The sequence below is a fragment of the Penicillium mononematosum genome (genome assembly GCF_028829835.1).
Source record: "Penicillium mononematosum strain IBT 11891 chromosome Unknown utg000001l:1.0-4488741.0:1.0-4491989.0, whole genome shotgun sequence".
NCBI classification, from domain to species: Eukaryota; Fungi; Ascomycota; class Eurotiomycetes; order Eurotiales; family Aspergillaceae; genus Penicillium; species Penicillium mononematosum.
Window position 1 is genome coordinate 2,889,657 of NW_026643271.1, and position 22,890 is coordinate 2,912,546.

General features: G+C 49.0%; 8 protein-coding genes across 8 annotated transcripts; 4 read left to right on the forward strand and 4 right to left on the reverse strand.

Annotated features, from left to right (window-relative positions):
• Positions 1–381: 381 nt before the first annotated feature.
• On the reverse strand, positions 382–6,660 carry N7519_001078 (uncharacterized protein; the record flags this gene model as incomplete). The annotated part of the gene is given in 6 exon segments (XM_057287856.1): positions 382–543; positions 584–838; positions 855–5,440; positions 5,495–5,770; positions 5,829–6,162; positions 6,223–6,660. The coding sequence occupies 6 exon segments, from the start codon at positions 6,658–6,660 to the stop codon at positions 382–384; spliced, it is 6,051 nt and encodes a 2,016-aa protein (XP_057153939.1).
• Positions 6,661–7,759: 1,099 nt separating this feature from the next.
• On the reverse strand, positions 7,760–8,504 carry N7519_001079 (uncharacterized protein; the record flags this gene model as incomplete). The annotated part of the gene is made up of 2 exons (XM_057287857.1): positions 7,760–8,191; positions 8,313–8,504. 2 exons carry the CDS (start codon positions 8,502–8,504, stop codon positions 7,760–7,762), a joined length of 624 nt encoding a protein of 207 aa, XP_057153940.1.
• A 761-nt stretch (positions 8,505–9,265) lies between these two features.
• Positions 9,266–9,613, forward strand: N7519_001080 (uncharacterized protein; the record flags this gene model as incomplete). The annotated part of the gene is made up of 1 exon (XM_057287858.1): positions 9,266–9,613. One exon carries the CDS (start codon positions 9,266–9,268, stop codon positions 9,611–9,613), a length of 348 nt encoding a protein of 115 aa, XP_057153941.1.
• Positions 9,614–10,855: 1,242 nt separating this feature from the next.
• Positions 10,856–11,994, forward strand: N7519_001081 (uncharacterized protein; the record flags this gene model as incomplete). Its single annotated transcript, XM_057287859.1, has 4 exons — positions 10,856–10,972; positions 11,020–11,633; positions 11,686–11,762; positions 11,819–11,994. The coding sequence occupies 4 exons, from the start codon at positions 10,856–10,858 to the stop codon at positions 11,992–11,994; spliced, it is 984 nt and encodes a 327-aa protein (XP_057153942.1).
• A 1,386-nt stretch (positions 11,995–13,380) lies between these two features.
• Positions 13,381–14,271, forward strand: N7519_001082 (uncharacterized protein; the record flags this gene model as incomplete). Its single annotated transcript, XM_057287860.1, has 2 exons — positions 13,381–13,738; positions 13,814–14,271. 2 exons carry the CDS (start codon positions 13,381–13,383, stop codon positions 14,269–14,271), a joined length of 816 nt encoding a protein of 271 aa, XP_057153943.1.
• Positions 14,272–14,642: 371 nt separating this feature from the next.
• N7519_001083 (uncharacterized protein) lies at positions 14,643–16,259 on the reverse strand (the record flags this gene model as incomplete). The annotated part of the gene is made up of 8 exons (XM_057287861.1): positions 14,643–14,860; positions 14,909–14,988; positions 15,053–15,149; positions 15,209–15,418; positions 15,471–15,578; positions 15,628–15,821; positions 15,887–16,041; positions 16,098–16,259. 8 exons carry the CDS (start codon positions 16,257–16,259, stop codon positions 14,643–14,645), a joined length of 1,224 nt encoding a protein of 407 aa, XP_057153944.1.
• Positions 16,260–19,358: 3,099 nt separating this feature from the next.
• Positions 19,359–20,126, forward strand: N7519_001084 (putative allergen; the record flags this gene model as incomplete). The annotated part of the gene is made up of 1 exon (XM_057287862.1): positions 19,359–20,126. One exon carries the CDS (start codon positions 19,359–19,361, stop codon positions 20,124–20,126), a length of 768 nt encoding a protein of 255 aa, XP_057153945.1.
• Positions 20,127–20,608: 482 nt separating this feature from the next.
• Positions 20,609–22,048, reverse strand: N7519_001085 (uncharacterized protein; the record flags this gene model as incomplete). The annotated part of the gene is made up of 2 exons (XM_057287863.1): positions 20,609–21,870; positions 21,940–22,048. 2 exons carry the CDS (start codon positions 22,046–22,048, stop codon positions 20,609–20,611), a joined length of 1,371 nt encoding a protein of 456 aa, XP_057153946.1.
• Positions 22,049–22,890: the final 842 nt, after the last annotated feature.

A 22,890-nucleotide genomic window follows, 5' to 3' on the forward strand; every position in this document is an offset into this window, starting at 1 on the left:
CTACAAAGAGCCAGAAATAGTGCCTAAAGTAGTCCTGCTATGGGTTAGTGAGATAAGATCAACTCCGGTTTATTGTGTGTCATCTCATCCCTTGTAGGAAACCGCATGCGGAAAATAGTACTTGACTGAAGCCTGACAGGAATGTCCCGACAAAAGGAAAACTTTTCTTTTCTTTTTTTCCTTTTCTTTTCTTCTTTTTTTTATAAGAAGGATATTATCAGGTATATGTTAAGCAACTATGCATAGTCAAAACGGTAAACAGTCAAATACAATGTCCAATTTGGTATTTGCAATACATACTTGGGGCATCTATTTCAAAAATACATACCTCGGTACACAAAAGTAACAAAGGACAACTTTTGAAGGTAGATCAGTTCGTACTCAAACAGGAATTGCCAGGTGCTCGCTATTAAAGGAGATAAGGTCGTCACTGGCCTCAGCCTTGCCGGACCCAAATGACTGCACATTCCATTTGTCGACACCATCCACTCCCTCCAGATCATTCGCGAATGTGCTGAAGAGATCACGATTAAGCCGTTCATACTCGGAATATTTCCTTGGGCCAATCCCCAAGGCGCTCAACGGCAAGTTTGAGCATATGCAAATGTTGTCGGACGTGCTTCCCTTCTTCCGCATTTTCGCCAGGGCTGGAGGCAGCCGAAGGGGACGACATGCCCGAGATCACCTCTATGTCCACATCGCTGGCTGATTCCGAGGACGGATCAATGAACACACGCAATGCATTCTCGTGCAGCGCGGCTGCTTTCCGATAGTACCGGTAGGCCAGCTCGCGCCGACCCTTCTGGCTTTGATAGCCTTGGGCCACGCTGGTATACATCTGGGATAGGGAGCACGGTCATCTCGACAGTACTCGGGTGGCGGGGTCCATAAACACGAGCACAGTTGTAGACAAGATCCTCCGCGAGTCGGACGGCTGCGGTGTAATCGCTGATGAGATAGCGGGTAATGACCAGCATGCGCCCGAGGGCAAGCGTATATGCATGCTGCGGCTGTGACAAAGCGTGGGCCTCCCGGCTGTTCCAGAGGGAGGTGAGAACCCAGGCCAAGGTGTGGTAGTCATGTTGCTCATCGAGAACCTTGATCAAGCTATTGACGTTTTCCACATCCAGTTGTGTGAGCTCAACGTTGTGATCTTTGAAATACCTCAAGGTATCACGCAGAATACTCGCCGATACGCTCGCCATGTACTTCTTGGCCGAGGCTGCTGGACGTACGTCTTTTTCTCGGCCGGCGATGAGAAGACCCAGCTTGAACACCAGCTTGACTATCGCCTGGGACGAGTAGCCATGGTTGGCACTAATGTATTTCCTCGCCGCCAATGCGAGGTGGCAGGCAAGCTGGTAGTCTCCGGAGTGAAGCAGCTGGGTTGCGCGGTTGTAACTAGCGATAGCCACTGAACGGACAAAGTCGTGTGAGGCATGGGTGCCGAAATATTCTAGAACTGCCTCAATAAAGACCTTAGCCTGGTTAGGGTCGATATCCAGGCGGGACCCCTCGTTCGCTAGGAAGAAGCTGGTATACTGGTCCGCCACCTGAGTGGCAGCGGATTGACGGCCTCGGCTAAGTAAGAACGCATGCAGGCGGGCCACCGTTGTCGTCGTGTCCTTGATCTTGCCAGTTTTGGAGCTGAGGGCTTCTCGGAACTGTTCGAAGTATATGTACTCCGTGGTGAGGGCGGCGTAGATTTCATTCAAAGTAGTAGAGGTGTCTTCAGACTCCCGGATGCTGCTTTCGAGCTGAGCCAGGAAAACAAGGCTTAACCGCCCTTTTGAACTCTGGTCGAAGCCAAGGCTGGTATCCTTAGTCATAATCTGAAGGTAGATGTCGTTTGAGAGCTCCTTGGCCTTTTGGATTTGACCGGCTGCGATGTACCCAGATGCAATGCTCCTGGCCGCCGCACTCAATTTAATAGAGAATGTCTCGGTCGATAGCACATGCGTTGCTGCTTCATGTAGCAATGAAGCAGCTGTCTGTGACTTCCCTTGTTTGGTATAGAGTGAGACGATCTCTTCCATCTGCGATAGGGATTCCTCGTGGGCCCATCCGTATCTGGACCGGATGGACGTCAGCCGTTGGGTGCGGATGGACAACGCCTTCTGTAGCTCCTTTGCCGACATGCTATCCACCCTTGAAGCAGTCACGGAGGCAGTCTGTTGCTCGTAGATAGTATCCAAGGTGGTGCGGATATCCTGACGGTCGATTTCAACTTCACTGGATGTAATCTGCAAGAGTTCTTCGTAGAGTTGCACCGCTTCCGCTTCGAATTGCTTGTGCTCTTGGCAGATGTTCGCCAGCGTGTTTGTTGCCTGTATAGTGATCGACGCGCTCGTGCCGAAGAGGCTAATGCACGATTTGCGATATTGCACCGTCACATCATGAATGACAGTGATGTCACTGTGAGTCTCACGCAGACAATGGACATAACGTCTGTATATGGTCTGGACAAATCCTGGATCGCGCAATTTCTGGCTGATCTGGGGGCTCTGCAGGGTGGCGAACAACATTCGGCAGGGCTTTAGCGCGTCCGCGTATCGATTTTGCTTCAAGAGCTCCATCGCCACGATCAAAAGTGGCTCGAAGGCATCCGGGTGACAGATTTCCGAGCCCTTGCACAAGAACTGGACGATCTGGCGATAGTAATCCACTGCGATGGGCTGCGGGCTCGTGAGCTCGGCCAGTGTCCAGAGCTTTTGTATTACAGTGGGATGCTCCCCCCCGAACCGCTTGGTATAATCATGCAGTATATCCTGGTGGATTTTGACGGCTTTGTCGGTCTGGGATGTACGCTCGTATAGGCGAAGGAGATTTACCGTAACTCGCTCCAAAATCTGATCTCCACACGCTGGCCGATCACGCCGAACTGCACTATAAAGCCGGCTCCGGATATCCTCTTCCTTAATCGGGCGACGGCGGTAACGGTAGCAGCTAGCGAGACGCTCTGCAAGCTCAAGGCAGTACTCAACATGGATTGATGGAAGGACGACGTTTTCGATCGAGGGCGCAAACATCGCTGGCCACACATCTCGCAGCACTCGCTTCAACACGCTTGTGGCGTCATGCCACCGGTGTTGAGAAAGGTACATTTCGACCAGCGTTGTGGTCGCTGTGGTGGAATCCTGGTTGCTAGATGTGCTACTATAGACTATTTCTTTGAGGGTTGACTCCGTCAACATAGATTCAGTAGACGATGAGCATATCACTTCCCGTGATGTGGACTGGATGTGCTTTTCCACTTCCTTGTGGGTGGCACTCTGGCTGCTAGTGCTTTGTGCGCAGTGTTTGAAGGTTTCGAGGGCCAACACAGACAGTCCCACGGACTTCATGACCTGAGCAAGCTCAAGCAAGTGGGGCACCAAGGATTCGGCGCTGGGGGTGGTCTTCTCGTACTCTTCCCAAAACCCGGCAAGGATAGCGGCTGCTTCATTGTCTCTCTTCCGGCCTTTGAGGTAGTGAGCATACTCGAGAACGGTCTGCAGCATTGAGACCTTGTGCTCAGTGGAGTGATCGAGCCGATATGCCTGGCTAGCTTGCTGCCATAGCTCAGCATAAGTGCATTCGGCGGCCGCTAATTGACCCTCCGCTCTCTGTCGCTCGGCTTTGGCCAGGAGAGTCTTCAGGTCAAAAGTCGACGTGATCAATTCGTCCGCTTCTAACCCATCCAAATCCAGGATAGTGCTTGTCTCTGTCGTAGTGTGCTTCCGGCCGTGGAGGTGGACCAGCAATGACTCGTCTATCTGCCGAGATCCACTCCGCCGGATCGTACTATCGACGAAGGACCCTTCAAGAGAGGCATTGACCTTCTGGGCCTTGTGATCCTCCTTGGTGAGAGTATAATGCTCAGATAGCTGTCTCAACGTGGACTTGACCATATCACTTGTCGCTCCGTGGTGGACCTTCTGGCATTCCACCATTAGCTGGAGCATTTCGATGCGCCGGGTCATGACTTCCGTCTTGGACTCAGTGATTTGATCAACTGTAGCTTCCAGGAAGAACTGGGTCATCTGCATAGTGATGAGATGCCGTACAGATAAGACCTTCTCGCTGATTGTTGCCGCCTCGTAGAAGATCTGACTGCTCTCGGCAGGCACGCTGTTACAGATCTGTCGGTGAAATAGCACCTGGCAGATGATAGCTTGCAGAGTAGCTGGGTGATTGTTATTCAATATTTGGCGGTACAGGGTTGTCTGAATCCCATAAATGGACCGAAGCAACGGTGTTGCCTTGCTTGCCCACACAGTCATCTCCAGGAGTGGCACAGAGGAGCTTGTAGGGAATACGGATCGCAAACTCTTGCTTGCGGTAGTAAGCTCTTGGTTGTTGGTGCACCCAAACGCAATCTTAACATAGCCTGCCCAGTAACGAAGCGCGAAGTCCAACAGGGGATGTTTCTTGAACAGGTTTTCCGTCGCCCGTCCATTCAGCGGATCCAAGGAGAGCTCATGGTTGTCGGTCGCGGTCTGTTTTGCGTACTGTAGAAGTCTCTGCGCAAAGTCCACATGTCTGTCCTTAATCTCAGGCAGGAATTTGCCTTTCGAGGAGATATCGATGATAGCGGTGCGCACCTGTGCGTGCCTAAGATAGACCAAGTTGTTGTGGAAGAAGACGAGCGAGGCGACTGGTTTCAATAGGTGAGGGAGGTCAACGTTGCGATGCTCGGCGAGCGTGGCCTTGTCAGGCTGAGTGGCGAGAAGAGCAGCCAGTTCCCCCTGGGTGAGAGGGCGGTTCGCGGTGGCCAGCCAGACCAGAGTCTTCTTCGTATCCTCGCCCAGCTTGGACTGCAAGGTGTGGGAGATAAGATCGGGAATCTTATATCCTGCTCGGACAATACTTTCCACAGACTTGGAAAGAGCGGCCTCATTTGGCAAGTGCTCATCGCGCACACGCTTGGCAGCCAGCTTTGCCCAAAGGAAGGAGCCATCGGATGCTTCCGTGACCCGAGCAACGGTTACCTCCTTTTCCTCGCTAGACATGTTGTTGTACACATGGCTCTGATGAAGCACTTTGCGGACGACTGCGGCAATGTCGTCGAAGATGAGGCCTAGCGTGACACGCAGCACCGTCTGGGATATGACCGACTCCATTGCCTGGGATGCGAGTATGATCAGCTTCACACTAGGTGCCTTGGATGCCGCCTCCTGGAGCCGGTGCAACAGGGCTTTCTCCCCACAGCTGGCTTCGTCGACGCCGTCGACGACTAGGACTAGCTCTCTCGTGCCCGCCGTACTGGTCTGGAGAGCACTTCCCAGGGCATTCCATAGGAGATCGTCGTACGACTCTTCATTTACAGTCCACTTGCTCTGGTTGTAAGCGTCGGCCAAGATTTCGTACAGCTGCAGGTTTCCGATGCGCTTGTTAAACATTTGCGACATGATCGTCTTGGCGACGGCACCCGGGGTGGTGTTTGCGGGGATCCGACCATCTGCACGGCTGGTTAGGGGAGTAAAGGGGTGGGGTTAAGGACATGAAGACTGACTGATGGGGGCCAATATGGACATATAACTTGTCCCTCCTACAGAATATTGCAGATAATCGTTGATCACAGTCGACAAAACCGTCTTGCCGGAGCCCGGCTTGCCGGTGATGGAGAGCACCTGCTGCTCGCCTTTTAAGAAGCGCATCAGGTATGGCTTCACCCACATGCAAGTGGCCTCCTCGCGCTCCTGAGCCGAGGGAGCTGTGGCTTCAGTGACGTGCGCAACCACCGGGTCTTCGGGCTGCAACCAGTCTCTAAGGGCATTGATTCCGACGGCTATGTTGATATTATCAGAATGGACTAGGTGACCTTTGAGGGTTGGGAGTGACTCTACCTTCATCGCCATCAAGGCCCTCTCGCGTCAATTGATGACGCCACATAAGTTCCGAAACGTGCTCACAACGACCACGAAAACTGTCGATCGGACCGGGAAAGGTACTATAAATATCAATCGATACCAATTCCGAGGCAAGTAATGACCGATGGAAGTGCCTGGCCACGCAGACGACAAGAGTCACCAGATCCGCCAACGCAAGGATGAGCTGGTCCTTGATATCTGAAGAGACAACAAAGAGCTCTGCACGATCGAGCAGGTTGCCGAGACCGGCAGAGCAGCGGTAGAAGAATCCAAATAGGTCCATAAGGGCAGGCGCGTTTTCCTCGCCCAACTGCGCGTTTGCTGTTAGTGAAACAACTCAATTGGGCTTATGGCCAGGGCTTTTACTCACCTCCAGCAGGCTCGCACAGTAGCCATACGATAATTGGGCAGCGAGGTGGCTGTCGCCCGCAAATTGCTCGATTCCTATATCGAAGGAATGCACGCGCTCGATGAACAAGGCCGCCCACACAAGGGCCTTGTCGTATCGACTCCCTTCCGGTGGCAGCTTCCTCATCCTTTCGCACCGGATCCACTCCAACAGGCTAGCATAGTCGGTATCTGACACGCGAGAGCCTGTAAGGTCATCGCTGCCCCGACGCGCAAGCGAGTTGACTACATCGGCGAGTGTGGTATCTTCTCCACTGAGCCTCATAGTGGTTTGCTGGTATTGATGACGGAAGCTCTTCTCCTTGGTCATGGTCGCGTGCTGCTCTGGCAGATCCGAAGTCGGCCGCAGACCAAGAAGAGAAGCAGGAACCTGAGGTACACCATGGGGTGCTGAGGCCATGTTTGCGTGATTTACTTTCGTATTAATCAAGGATATCAGGAATTATGACATTAGCTAGGCCCCGTTATATGATGAGGAGGGCTTTTGGGTCCGGTCCGGAGAAGAAGCTTCTCTCCCTTATACCCTTACTCTACCCCTTCCCCCCTTCTCTCCCATAATACTGTGTCATCCTATGCTACAAAGTCCACGACGTCAATATGAGGCAGCAGTAACTCAGCATGGCCGTCGAGCCGAGCTGAGAGCAATAGCATGTCCATGGTAAGATCGTCATTTTCGCCACGATAATAACATCATTCGGCACCGGCCGCGCGACTCCCTATGGATCACTAGGGGATTTTGAGGCAATCAAATCATGTGCATGACCAGAAATACATGTAAGTAGAGTGGAGTGCGAATCGCTAACTAGGTATATGGCCGAAGACTCTCGAGAGCCTTTCTCTGGCCAGAGCCAAGGTTTCTGCGCCGTTCCTAGCAAAAACAAGCGTGTCGGTTTATCCGCCGAGCTCCGAAAGTTAATTTGTTCCGTTTGGACGCAATGACATACCCAGGCAGATCAAGGATGATCTGATGTCTCAGATCGATGCCATGTCGAATGCTCGAGATCTACATCGGTACCGTAAAACATCTACCGGCATCTACCTAGGTACATGTATGGTACACCTAGATACTTGGGAAGGTATTCCAGTCAGTCATGGGTATGTAATTAAAGTTGTATTGGCTTCAAATCTCAGCCAGCCACGAGTAATTAAGGTTGTATTGATCCATGGGGACGGTATGCTCCACTCTCCGCCATGACCTCATTTCCGGTTCCTACACATACCGATGGACTCATATGAGGACACAATTACCTTCCAAGGTTGCTTCGTACGTGTAATGGCCAATTATCAAAATTTCAGCTCATCACGGCTAAGTGCATGCCATATCAAATATTATGGGTGCGGGGTTACGAAAGGGTCTTTTGTGATGAGCTTCATTTGGTACACTCGAATCACATTTCAGGTCTAGAAGTGGCAGACAACCGGTAATGTGTAGTAGAATTAGAGTTACCCGCATTTTATGGAATAGTTCGGCATCGTAGTTCAAGTCAACCAAACAATCCTCAGGATTCTGCCACGGTTCGCTTGATTGTGACTTCTAGTACTTCCGCGCCTTCAGGCAAGTCGGCCCCATCGTCATTCTGGTCGAAGAATAGCCTCCAAAGGCCCTGGACATTCTCCACGCCCAGTTCTTCAGCTACCTTCTCGTCGCCCGGAAGCCGCACGGCCATCCAACCTTCCCAACCCTGTAGTGTGATCCGCTCTTCATCTTGTGTCCAATCGAAAGGGCCACAGATGTTTCCTTCACTATCCTGTTTCCCTCCCCATCGCAGCTCATGAGTCTGCGGATCAAGATAAACCCAGCGGAGAGTTGGAGGCGTTTCGCCTGTGATGGTGACAAACCCCGATGTGTTACCAGGGGAAAAGTCAGGGTGTTGGTAGAAGCTACCATTTAGAGGAACAAGCTGTGGACTGGCAGATTTGGTGATGTAGATCTATATTATGGTAAATTATAAGCCAGGCTCGATTTGAGGTAGCCTATACGTAAGGAAAAAAAAATCAAGTCAATTGGTTATAAGGGAGCTGACATGCCTTTTTATCCGCGCCCAAGTATACTTTCGCATTATGAATTGCCGATCTCTGCTGCGGTAATCCATCCAAAGGCATGCATTGTACCAAAAGACGGCAGCGCTGTTGCCGTGCACTCTCTCGCCTGCGCTCTTCATGGTCCCGGGTGCCCTTGGAAGCCTCATTGACTCCAATGATGGTTGGGACCATCGCTGTCATCAGGAAAATGCCGAATACCATCGTAGTGCAGAGTATTATGCACTAAGCATGAAATTGGTTGTACTCATGAATTATTGCTGGCCTTTCTAATGAGTTTCCAGCAATGCAACCTGTGTGGCTCAATACAAAGCCTAGTATGAAATTGGGCCCATGTCGTCCACATACCTGCTGTGAGACAGATGCTAAAACCCCGGTTTGATTGACGTAAGAAGCATTAAAGTTTATTTTATAGTTTGATAGTGCAACAATTCTTGTTTCCATTGTCTACCTTGGTAGTCGTTAACGGCCTACCAGGGTAGATGCGTCACTCGCAAAAACACCTTTCCGCAAACGGCTAGTTGGATATTTTGGTTCTGACAGCTGAAGAAACCATGGATCTGCGGTCACATCACTTACAATAAAGATTATGACTGTTATTGTTTCTAAGATGTAGCATTTTAGTTCGTGGACTCGTACTGGTTATTGTCATTGACTCGCTGCATTCATCATATGTTGTAGTGGAGGGAGATAGGGGTACATCCCACATAGGTATTTATATACTGCGCGAATATTCTGCCCAGAAATTCTAATGCGCAAGTAATAATTGTATGGGTAATTCTTTTACTACAGCCCAGTCAGTGAGTTTTATCAACATTCATGATTAACAAGTAACACCTAATGACTTTCTTCCAGGATTTCCCCCAGACAAACGGACTACAAGTACGAAGATGGAGGCCCCTGTGCCAGCATTGAGGTATATTAAAGCCCAAATCACATTCTATACCCTCATATTACTACTCTATATGCAACAAAACCCCTCCTCCCAAGTCGGAAAGGCTAACCCGAGATTCGACCCGTGCAGTGGCGCGCCTACCCCTGGCAAAGGAAAGCGTAAGGGCCGCGAGGGATCGGAAAGTTCATCTCCTGGTGACCCTATTGAGGGTCTGGTGGATCCCGAGACACTGGCTAAAGGAGGTCCCCTGGTTGGACCTGGCGCCGCCCGCGAACTAGACAAAAGAAGAAAGGAGGAGAGCGGAAAGGAGGAAGAGAAGGGCAGCCTGAACATCAGGATTCATCTGGACTTGCATGCCAAAGTGAGATTGGACTTAGAGGCTGACTTATATGGAGATATTGTGATTGGTTTACTGTGACAGGGAGGGTTGCGATTGTTACCTATCAATGTTGCCGGAAATGAGGGAGAATATATGGATTTCTTACAGTACTCCAATTGCCACTTATTATTTTTTGTCGGCTCACTACCAGAAGCAAGAAAATATCTAGTCTTCTTAGTTTCGCAATGAGGTCAGAGTTTGCCTAAAATTATACCATCTCGCTACTGACGGACACCAGGACTCTCCAGCATAAACAAGCAGATGGGTCCATTATCTTGAATTCCAGTATAAGCTGTCATTGTCAAGTCTCTGAGGAAATGCTGATGTCTCGAGCATAATCATATCGCTGACAGTTACAAGGTAAGTACCTAGGTACCTAGGTAGGTACAATATCGGAAGTCGGCAACAGATACGCCATCTCTTTTTGAAAGAAAAAGTAGTTCCGCATCCACCTAAAACAGCTGCTTGCTTAGCTCTAGCATGTCTCTACCTATCGGATCGTTTGTTTCTCCCCCGATGTGTTGCCGTACTACGTAGGACTGGAGATGTTAGGATTTTGGGACGCTCTCTGACCTCATTATCATTGTGCTACTACAAAATCTCTAGTATAAATCGGCTGTCTGGTAATAATTGCCTGATTCCATATCAGAAGCCACTGCCCCGAAGCACATAATGGAGTCACCTAAAATATTTTCTGGTTCTCTTTCGATTACCCACTGGCTAATATGCATTCTTGGCGCTGCCATTTTGGTAGGCACAACAATTCCCCTCATATGGTGCTGGGATGTTACTCTCTTACTGAAACGATATTTAAGAACATCATCTATCGTAGACTCACAAACCCTCTGTCTCATATACCTGGGCCCGAGATATCGAAATGGACAGAAGCCGTTTATACATACAATTGGTTTAAGGGAAGGACACCGATGTATGTTCAGCAGCTTCATGAAAAATATGGTATATATTGCCGGCAGTTAGTGTAATCAAAAGAAGACCCCTAATATCGAGATAGGCCCCATTGTACGAATCAGCCCAGATCAAGTCGATATCTGCGACACAAGCGCCGTGAAAGAGATCCACAAAACGAATAGTCGCTTTGCTAAAACTGCCTTCTATCGCAAAGTGAACTTGGGCAATGTGCCCACCATGTTTTCAACCACTGACAGACATTTCCATACCCACCGGCGGCGTCTTTTAGCATCGCCTATCTCTGAATCGTCGTTGGCTCGTCTTGAGCCAGTAATAGCCAATCGTGTCCGTACGGCTGTCAACAAAATCACAATGGACCTGATGGCTCATGGTGTTACTGATGTGTTCAAATGGTGGCTGTTTATGGCTACGGACATCATTGGCGAACTTACGTTTGGCGACTCATTTCGAATGCTTGAGATTGGCAAGGTGTGTTGAGGGCATGAGCTCGAGAAATATACTAATGGCAATTATAGAAAAATCAATACAGCCTTGACATGGAAAGACTGATATCACTGCAACCCTATCGAATGAAGTACCCGTTTCTAGTGAAGATTGCAAGGTATGTTCCACTGCGGGCTATTAAGGACACGGCGAAAGCAGAGGGCAGACTCCAGACGTATGCCATGCAGTCCGTTGATCGCTACAAGAAACTCATCTCTCAAAACCCATCCAACCCAAAGCAAACCCTGTTCACGAAACTGTTTGATGAAAAGAGCGGCATGTCGTATTCGGATATTATACAGGAGGCTCGGGGATATATTGTTGCAGGAAGCGATACTACAGCTGTCACGCTGACCTATCTTACGTATTCCGTGTGTCGGGATAACCGAGTGCGAGGGAAGCTTGTTGCCGAATTGGCTACTGTTCCGGAGCCTGTCACGGACAAAAGCCTCAGAGACCTACCATACCTCAATCAGGTTATCAACGAGACTTTGAGATTATACACAGCTGTTCCGTTCGGTTTACCTCGACTAGTCCCACCCGAAGGTGCTCATTTCAATGGGTATCATGTGCCAGGGGGGACGACAGTCTCAACCCAGGCCTATAGTCTTCATCGAGACCAGGCTATCTTTCCAGACCCGGATAAGTGAGTATAACCCTTGATGGTGTCAACACTGGTGAATTAAACAAGATAATAGTTTCAACCCCGAGAGGTGGGAAAATACTACAAAAGAAATGAAGGATGCTTCTTTACCATTTGGTGGTGGATCAAGGAGTAAGTCCATTGATGTTGCTCACGGGTTGAATCACCAATAGAGCTAATTCTTATAGTCTGCTTGGGTATACACCTAGCTCGAATGGAGCTCCGTCTAGCCACGGCACTTTTCTTCCGAGCCCTACCCAATGCTCGACCTTCTACGAAAGAAGGCATGACAGCTAACGACATGGAGATGCAATCCTTCTTCTTAATGGCACCGCAAGGCCATCGCTGCATTATCGAGACATGATGTCTATTCAGATAACCTTTGAATCATTGCAATCTTCAATCTCTGCAGCGATATTAGAGTCGTCTCATGGAGTAGGTCTACAGGGAAACCTGTTGTTCAAGGGTGTAGTTGGTATTTACGACAGCCGGTTATCATAGCAGCATTTAAGGGAGATTGTGGGCTTGTATTCCATAAGGCCAAATGAGCACCAAATTTCTCAATATGGTATTAAGATGTTGCTCCACATATAATATCGTGTAGAGATACCGAGCATTTAATATTGTACACAACATACCAATTTTCTCAAGAAGATTTTGCTGTCGGATGTGTACGGGGTAACTTCGCTAAAATTTACCGGAGATTATAAATTACAGGACGTGCACTATGCCCCAACTGGTAAGCTCAGTCCTCACACCTTATTGGAGCGTTTTACAGAAGCTCGGCCGATGCCGCAGATTTACCGAATGGTCTTTCCGAAAATTTCGTCAGAATATCCTGCGTATATTGTACAGAGATGAAAAGGTAAACTGTTAAACTGTCCGGTTCCCTAATAGTGATGTCGTTCGATTTGTGTTCATCCTCAGCATCTTATCTCCGTAGTGACCGACATTATCTTTCAGGCATATACTGGGAATGTATGTCGGGCCGCTACTGTTTATTGTTTACTACCTACATAGGATGCTTGGATGTTGGCGACTCTACGCTCTATGTATACTGTGTTGTACGGAGTACGGAGACAGAATACAGAGTAGTAACCTGTACACGAAGAAGTTTTGGAAATTTCGCTTCTCTCTTTGCTTTCCCTCCCATTTCCCCAACGCCAGATTACAATATAAATTGCACCAAAGCCCTTGGCGTCGCCAGGGCCTGTGGCGTGTTAGCGGGGACCCTTCTTATACGAGTGAGTGGTCTCAGGATACATATAATGCCGATCACATCCGATTAAGGACTGCCGTGAAGTCTCCACTGCCTGCGATATGGTAAACAACTTACTTGCCTAGGTAGCTGGTAATGCGTAGATTAGCATAAGATTCCATTGCGACGTCAGCTATAAAGTGAATGTATGTGATACCATCGTTGTTTTCCCTCCGCGTATTTCCTAAGTATTTCCTAAGTATCTATGTTGTACATGTAATAATGCAGATCAATTGGAAATGGCCCCCAACTCACTCTTCACCATTTGTATCCGCTAGTAAGAGACACACAAACCCCCCCCTTTTCCGTCGTCTATGGCAGACGGGATTGGTGCAGGCCTCCAGCCTTGGACCAGCTTAATATAAGCACCAAACGTCCCCCGGTTCAGCCCCAGTTGTTTCTGGACCTTACTTCGACTCTCTCCGGTTTTTCTATTCCTTCAATTGTCTTAATTGATCCTGTCAAATTTTAAAGTTGCATGTGACAGACCCCATGTCAGATATGTTAAGTAGCCCATTTGGGCTCTCCGTCCGCAGAAACGGCTCCTGTCTCGCAACGGAACAAGACTGCGGCGGAACATGGTCACCCTTCCGCGCCTGTTGTCCTGGTGGCACGAAATGCCCAACCGGCCAGGACAATGTGAAATGCTGCCCGTCAGACGCAGACTGCACCGAGTTGCTCGATCACACTCATTGCGCAAACAGCAGTGCAAATGTCTATAAGGCCAATGATTATTTTTGCTGCGCTGCTGGCATGCAGGCGTTCCAGAAAGAGAACGGATTTGTCGGCTGCACAGAGGATACGTCCACCCTGGATAAAAGTTTAACTCTCTTGAAAATTCGGTATCATGGTATATGAAGCTTTTGCCTGAACATTTACTTCACATTCATGGATTTGAACTGACTCTCTAACCCCCTAACTGCAGGCACTACCTCAACATCCATGCCATCGTCGACAACATCCCCCACCACAGCCATTACCGATCCTGCAGCAGGGCCCACCACTGAAAGCGCATCTGAGAATTCTTCTTCGTCATCCAATACTGGGGCCATTGCTGGCGGCGTTGTTGGCGGAGTAGCTGGGTTGGCCATCCTGGCTGGTCTGCTCTGGTTCCTACTTCGTCGCCGCAACAGGGCAAAGCAGAGCATAGGAACACATACGGACCCGAGCCCTCTAATGTCCAGTGTTCCCGGATCAAGTGTGATCGGATCAAGCGTCCCTGGGTCGAGTGTCCCCGGATCGAACATCGTCGAGTACTACAATAAGGAACCCCAATCACCGCAAGAACTTGCTGGCACTAAGGAGCCCTTACCGCCACAGGAGCTTGCTGGTCGAGACGAAAATATGGTGCATGAATTACCATCCCAGACGACATATCGATGATGGCGTGTATAGTGTCCAGGTGGAGCAAATACCCGAGAGAAAGTCCCATACTCTCTCACTTCTTTATGTTATAAATAAGTAATACAACAATCTCTTTCGACTATAGCGCAAGACAAAATAAGGCGACACTTCTTCATGAGGCTACAGGGAGATGGATGAGGAAGAAACTCTTGGTATTCAAACTAGCAAAGCAGGCTCTTTATAAAGGCCTGAACTAACAAAGGACTAGCAAACTAGTAAAGAAAAAGCTCAGTCTGCACACAGAAACATTCCATCATAGGGGGGGTTCTCCAACACTCCTCCGGTATTACCTGACATTGTTTCATGTCACCAGATCCAAAATTATAGACCAAAAATCGGCCCGTTGCTTCTCACATCTCACTATCAACATAACTTCCATCCGCGGCTAGCGTGGCATAGTAAAGATCTGTCTCGCCGCAGAGTACCATTTTACCTTTCCCAGCGAAGTTGAAATTCGCCGTACCAGTTGCAACATAGATCTTGCCGATGAGCTTGCCAGATGGGTTCCAGACATGGACACCATCACCACAGCCAGCGTACACATTACCCTTTGAATCGCAGTGGATGCCTTTCAAGACATTAGCCTCAACCATTAAGTGCAGCTTGTTTGACTTACCATCAGGTGCACCAGCGTGAACAAAGGCAAAGGTCTTGCGGTTCTCGAGTGTACCATCGTCTTTCACATCAAATCGGTAGCTATAAAACGCAGTGGTAATCAGCGTCAAGGAACAAATGGAACACTAGAAACGACAGTACATACACAGAGGCAGGGCGGGTAAAGTTAAGGCCGAAGAAGCCGCTATCAATGCCGGTATCGGCGACATATGCGTGCTTGCCATCCGGAGAGAAAGTCAAGCCTGTGGCAATGTTAGTCGCACTTTCCTTTTTGAGACTGTACAGATTATTGATCTCCTACCATTCGGATGATCAAACCCATCTGCGACAATTGTCACGGCACCTGTCTCGGGGTTGAACCGGTAGACTTGATCTTGCAGACCGGGCGCAGGGCGGAAGTCCTGTACATAGCCATAGATGGTGTCTGTGAAGTAGATATCTTTGTTTTTCGGGTGGATGGCTACATCGTTCAAGGAGTTGAACTGTCGGCCGAAGTAGTTGTTGAGGATAACTGTATACCATCTTGTCAGCCCCCGAAATCCAGAGGACTAGTGTGTACTGACCTGTAGTGTTGAATGGCTCCTTCGGGTTCATAACCCACAAAGCAGGAGGTACATTGTCACCTTGACCTTCGCCGGCATATAGGATCTGTCCCCGGTAATTGGTGGCCCCTGGAGCACAGTCAGTCGTCTGTGACCCCTAAAAGAGCTGATTGCCTACCATTGGGATTGATAACCTGTGGCGATGAATCAACGACGGCTACATTAACAAGGCCCACGGCATCTGACTTGCCGGAGACAGCAGCTGCTTCCGCAAGAGAAATCTTCTGAATAATAGCCGACTTCTCAAGACCGGTGCTGGCGTTCTTAGCGCCTGCATTTTGGACGAAAAAAACCTCATCCGTTCCCTTGGACCTGGAAACTAAAGTCAGACTCTCGCTATTCTTGGCTTATACTTGATTTGCGTGCTGGGTACCTACCACACAACAGCCTCGTGGTATAGGGGGTCCTTTGGGGAGTGGGCGATCCGGGTCAGAGTTGGAGTTTCTCCGATGATCTTCAGAAATTCCTTGTCGTACACATGGAAAGGCTTCTGCGTTAGACTGTCTCCTGTTGAACCTGGAGGGACAAATGGCTATGCATGCATCAGTAAGAGATGCCGCTGGAAACCGCAAACGAGGAATCCCATACACTCTTCGCATTGAACTCGGCCTGGGGCTGAGTCGCGGGTAGGACATTGAAGGCTCTTTGGTCAATCAATTGTGCCTGAGGAGGAATTTCGCTCGAGCTGACTGGTGCTAGGAAGGACCCAAGGAGCAGCAGCGTGGCTACTGAGGAAAGTTGAGGAGTCATTTTTGATGCAGCACTCCAGGTACGTGGAACAATCCTCAAGGGGAGATTGGGTTTTTATCTCAGGGGCCTGGAGAAGTGGATAGACCCCTCCTGTTTTCTTTTTCTGGGGATGATAGACAGAATTTCTCCGGAATTTCTGCGGAATTTCAGTCAAAGCTATGGCATGTCTCAATTGTCGGAGTTGCGCCGAATCTATGCCGCTTTTTGACGTCAGTGCCGGAGCACCGGTGAATTTACCTTTTTGCTAAACATTTCATTAATTTGCAGTTTAGTGAGGAATTCTGTACCTAGTGCTCTGATTATTATATATCTGTTGGATCATTAAATAATAACTCCGTAGTTATCAGAAGAATATTAGCGAATGAAACGTTAGTGGCCTGCGGCCATTGCTACAATATGATTGGTCCTTGACGTTAGGAAATCACGTGGAAGCAGGCTGTCCTCACGTGATACCATCGTGTAGTGAAGGCCTGATAAAACAGGCATCAACAGCAAGAGTGCCGAACTTCACTAAGTAGTTAGTTAGTTATTATTGACTCTCAGAGTGTGTGGCTAGTATTCTGTCTTCGAATATATATTTTTAGTAGATGAATCACTCTGAAGATTTGTGATCGTTATTGCTAGAGGCGCCAGGAACAAGAGAAAGCCGCAATATCCAACCCTCACCATTGTGATTTTAAAAGTTACATTGAAGGAAATCGTCTTCCGAAATCTAATTTTCAATGATAATGACCAAGCCCAGCCAACTTCTATATTGTAGACTCTTCCAGACCATCTACAAGTCTAGACTTGTCTTTTGTCTCAGAAACCCACAATTTTGGCCAAGTCTCACAACGATCATCAGATTAGAGGCTTTGTTCTGCGTAGCGTCTAACCTTATTTTCGAACAGTTGTGCCGGGCTATCAGTTCGGGCAGACCAGACTTCCAAGGTTAAATGATAATTAGAATACCTAGTTTCATGAATCCACAATCCTAGTAGGGCTCTGGTTAGTAGAAAACATAGCTACTATAGTCCTGCTTCCCCGCGTTCGTGAGACTCAGTGGTTTCTGGGGACTCAATCTCGGTAGAAGGTACGGAGTACAGTTGTATAAATCCTGATGATTCCACATTTTTACCCTAATGGTGCCAATGTTTGTATTCAAGTTATCTGATTATCTGACATTGCGAAGTCCTTAAAGAACGACGTAGATATTTGCTGCAGATTCACCCCATATGATCAGACACTGCTAGAATGAGACGGAGTAGAATTCGAGTATGGCAAACTTCTATTTTGAGGCCGGCATGACGAAAATGGCCTCTAGCACTCTTCTTTTCCCACTAACCGCCTTGATAAACTATTCCAGGAATACATCAAATCCTTGACTGGGATCTCTTTCATCATCCCTCCAGTTACGCTTAATCAAAATTCTGGGCTCAGCGAAAAACTCTTCAACCTCTTCAATTGGACTTAAGCCCGGCGAATAGGGTGGATAAACCAGTTTCGCCCCAGCCTCCGCACACATCTGTAAGTGGTGGAACGATGCGTTATTAGACCTGTTTCCATTTAGGCGATTGCAACGTTGATCCCGAAGTCTCTTCCAAGGTTTAGTCGCCAAATGGGTCATCATTTACTCCAAATCTGCGTCTTCTTAGTTTAAGGCTTGGCCGTGGCGCTTTAGTGGAGCGTTGCGGAATAACAGAAAGAATCAAACGGTCCACGCAGGGAAATCTAAGCCGCCGGAAGATGGTGGAGTTCTAAGGGATTTAGCGGATGGCCTGCATGTGAACCAGGAGCCAAGCCTGGATTGCGGCTTTTTCCCAAAGAAATTGGACACTGTTTAAAGAAAATTCAAGGAACAAAGCAGTAAACCATGGATTGTAAAAGGGGTTGGTGGTGATTGGTCACAATATAACCCATGCCCTGCCAAGACCATAAACTGTATTATGATTCGTCGAGCCCTCCATATATTCAGCCAATCGCGTTACTTTTCTCCTGGACCACAACGTCGGCGTCCATGGGCCACACAAATTCCTCAAAATTCCATCAACAATCAACTGCAGAAACCTGTGAGGAGTGATAATTTTCTCTCAATATGAAATACTGAAGTGCTAAAGGTCATATCACTGTTATGCATTTTGACAAGTCATCTTGACAATGCAGCGGCCACAGTTATAATAATGCCGGATCTGAGTTCCTGATAGTTCCGTTGCCTTCAGCCCTGGGCTAAAACGATCTGATCCCTGTTGGGCCCACAATAGGGCATCCTTTTGGAGTTGGACCCAGACAATGCGATTTGCAAACCTTTTGGTTTCTAGACCGGCAGTCATCCTTGGCGAATGGTCCATTTTGCAGTCGCATTCCTACACTGTGTACGCGGGACAGTTCTCATATCTGGTTGTTCCTCTGCATTCTGGAATACCTACCCAGGTACCTAAGTATTGATGGATCTCCTAATTGAGAACGCGGAGTATACGTAACCTTGGAAAGTGTCTCCCCTACCTGCTTTTATTCCGAGCTTGCTCCAGGTCCATCCATGGATCTATGGGTCAGGTATCCATGGATACGGACAATATATTGACCAATGAGGAATCTCCTGGATTATCTAAAGCTCTACATTTAGGTACTGGTGGCTTGAATGTACACAAATGGACCCAATCAGACTATACTTATGTATGGATTCTAGATACTGTTTGACCCATCGACCGGATCCAACCCCATTCCACCTCCAATGGGGACTACATGTCATATCCACGGCCTCGACCTTTGTGGAACCCATGGCATACGAGTCCTTTCAACGGTTTTACGTATGCCCAGGTGCGCGCCCCCAGCGGTTCGCTGGTATGGAGCCAGGTACCCGGAACTTTCGGTTCATCTTTTGCTCTGGGCCTACGAGGCAAGCGTGGCGGAAGAAGAAGATTCTGTCGATTTCGAGGGTATATATACCTACTCTTGTCCCTCCTCTCTGTTCTCTTCCTTCAACAACCACACTCCTTTTGGTACCACCGTTCATTCATTTACAACACTGTCTTTTGAATCCAACTAAGACATAACACTCGTTCATATCTTCATCGATCTCTACCTTCCTTTGTGACTCAACACCCAACACACTCCACCAAAATGCTATTCGCCAAGTCTCTCATGCTGCTCGCAGCCCTCACCACCAGCACCCTGGCCAGACCCACAACCCTCGAGCGCCGCCAGGCCACAGGAACCTCATCCGCCAGCGGCGGCAGCTGGACCTCCACCCCCTCCAGCGGTTCATACTCTACTGCTGGATTCGGCAGCTCCACCAGCTCATCCGGCTCGGGCGAAACATACGCCGGCAACGTCGGCAATCCCTACGGCAGCAACATCATCTCTATTGATGCCTCGTCCGCCCCCAACTACAAGTACGTGGCGCAGTTCTCTGGCTCGACCACCGATTCCTGGACTGTGGCCATCTTCAACAAGTACGGTCCGGATGGCAAGATGACAGGCTGGTACGGCAACGCCTGTAACACTTTCACTCTTGCCCCCGGCGAGACCAAGTACGTCGCCTTTGACGAGGATACGAATGGTGGCTTTGCCGCCGCTAAGGGATCCACTATCCCCACTGATAGCATGGGTGGCTACGCTTCCACCTGGGGCGAGTTCGACTTCGGTTCCACCACCAACAGTGGCTGGTCTGGCTTTGACGTCTCCGTTATCGCTGCGCAGAATGCTGGCATGTCCATCGATGGTATGAAGATCTGTGATGCCCTTGGCTCTGTTTGCTCTTCTGTCACCAAGGATGCTGCTGTGGTCGATAACGCTTACACCGCCGCTGAGACTGCTGTCGGTGGTATTGGTGCAAACTTGGGCTCTGGTCCTGTTCGTCTGGCTGTTACCATTGATTACAGCGGATAAAATTTTGTTTTCTTTGAGATTTGATTTTATATGATTTTGAAGATAGACTTTTGGATCATTCTGTTTCGGAGGATGGTCTATACCCAGCTGGAATGGTATCTGCTTCTTTGTCAATATGGAGACTTTTAGGCTGGTCCTTTTATTTCGGTTTATATACAATATAACACATTCTTTCAAACAACTTCCTCTTTCCGTCGTAGAACTATTATAGGGTTCTATCTTTACTTGGGTTGTTGGTTGGGAAGTTTCAGATGTCCGCGTGGCGTCAACATACGCAATCGCCTACTACGTAGTCGCCACGTAATGAGCCCATCTTCAGGAACCATGTTTCAAAATTTAAGATGGATTAAAGATAGGAATAAGAACAAAAATAGAGTTAAGCTCGTTCCATTCTGAGGACAATTCATAATAAACGTTGGGAGTATATCTTTAACTTCATATCCGTTGACCCAATCCCACCAAAATAAAAATTAATTGCAAGATTACTTCCTTGGGCTAACAAGACCGTAGAACTCAAGCGGCTTGATACTGAATGCACCGTTCGACTCAAGCTTGTAGTTAGGATCCGCCAGCTCAAAGGTGGTCTCCTTAATAATGCTGGCAAGAGTAAAGAACGACCACCGCCAAGCCCAGAGCTTGCCAATGCACTCACGCTTGCCGTTACCGAATCCCTTCTTCGCGGCAGCAGGGAGCTGATCCCACTTCTCACCGAGAACACGCTCGGGCTTGAAGGCCTCCGGGTCCTCGAAGACAGCCGGGTCGCGGTTGACTTGACTCAAGACAGCAATCATGGGCTGGTTGTGAGCAATTTGGTACTCGCCACCGGCAAGAAGGATAGGGCTCTTGTTGTCGGAGGGAATGGGCTCGATGTTGAAGCCGGGCGCGGTAGCAGAAAGACGGATCGACTCGCGCAGGATGGCCTCGACATAATTGAGGCTCTGCAGATGCTCCAGGTCGATCTTGCCGTCGCCGACCACGCGGTCGATCTCCTCCTGCGCCTTTTTGATCTCGCTCGGGTTCTCCATCAGGTAGTACAGGGCGTAGGAGACGAGGTTCGATGCTGTGGCAGCACCGATGAAGATCGAGATGATCTCATCGATAATCTGCGACTCGGAGAGCTTCTCGCCGCTCTCTGGGTCGGCACCGTTCATCATCGCATCCAGGATGTCCTTGCGGGCAGTCTCTGGTTGCTCCCTCCGGGTCTTGATGACCTGCGCAGCGAAATCGCGCATAGTCTTCGTATCTTTCTCGAATCGGCGCTGGTACACAAGCCGGGTTAGGAACCCCGGGCGGGTGGGTCGCTTCATCGCCTCCATGGTGGCGCCGGCCATGGCACTGATCATAGGTGGCTCGGCACCTTCGAGTACGTGCACGCGCTGGTTGAAGAAAGATTGCATGCAGGATGCAAGAAGGAGACGGTCCAGGTCGCTGGTGAGCAGAGTCCGTGTCTTGGTTCCCGCACTCCATTTTTTGGTCAAGTCGGGGATGACCTCCGCCATGTCGCCGAAGAGGTTGTCGGTCGCAGATTGTGTAAGATGAGGCATCATGATCCGGTGGGCGATACCCCAGCTCTTCTCGTAATCGTATGCTGTGAACAGACTGTCGTTCACGGCATATCGGATTTCGACTACTGGTCCTGTAACACACTTGCGGAATCGGGTCTCGTCACAAATCTCTTCTAACAAAGCGACACTGCCGATGAAGACGATCTCATGGCCGAGAGCATTGATTTTGAAAATGGAGCCTAAAAAAATTAGTGATTGCTCGTTAGGGCTGGGTGTTGCCGTGGTCCGTAGACGGGCCGCTATCATACCAAATTGCTTGGCCAACTTGTTGAGCGAGTTCCATGTCTCGTTAGGGTTGATGTCGAAAACATTACCCAAGAGCGGAATTCCGGGCGGTCCTGGGATCTTGGTAGGCATTATCGCTGGAAGAAAAAAAAGAACGATGAGGGATATCACTAGTATATAAAAACAAATATCAGAAGTCAGAGAGAGGGGAAGAGCCTCAACCTCCCAGCGGGCAGGGGGGGAGTCTTAAAGCATCATCTCTGGGTTTTAGTCTGCATGCAAGTCTGAATTGTTTCCCGATCGACAGATCGAGTGGACCTATGCCATTGGTGCAAGAGGGATGTCGCGCTCGGCCTAAGACTCCATCGTTCATCAGTTGTGGCCGAGCTGAAGGATCGGCGCGATGGCGATGTAATAGCGCGGATTGGTGCTGCCGATCGCACTGGGATAGGCAATCCCTTAGGCCATCTGGGACCCCATCTGCAGCCCATCTGCAGCCATCTGGGGCCACTGGGGTAGCTAAAGCGCGCTACGGGCTGTAGTGCAACCAGTGAGCTCAATGGGGTTCAGCACAATTGTCAGCTGGGATCTTCTGCAAGATTTTCCTGCATCTTCAAAACTGTATTCGTCTCCATGCATCCTGACCGCTTCTGCGGAGTATGTAACATTCTCCTTGTCATGAAATCATTGTGTAAGGGGTAGGATGAGCACACAGACGTTGTAGGGTGCAATATACTCCGTACACCATACGAAATCTTCCAAGGTTGGATAGGTCGAATCATAATAAAATATGACATGTCTATTAGACTGATTAGTGGTGGTCCTCTTCCAAACATATGTTGTGACATAAAATAAGCCACTCTAGCCAATACCTAGCCAGTACTAGCTATTATTCGAATAAAGGGAAATTGTGTGAAGTTGGCGTATGTTGTATGTTGTGAAATTCAGCTAAGCTACTGGACCTTCCTTCTACG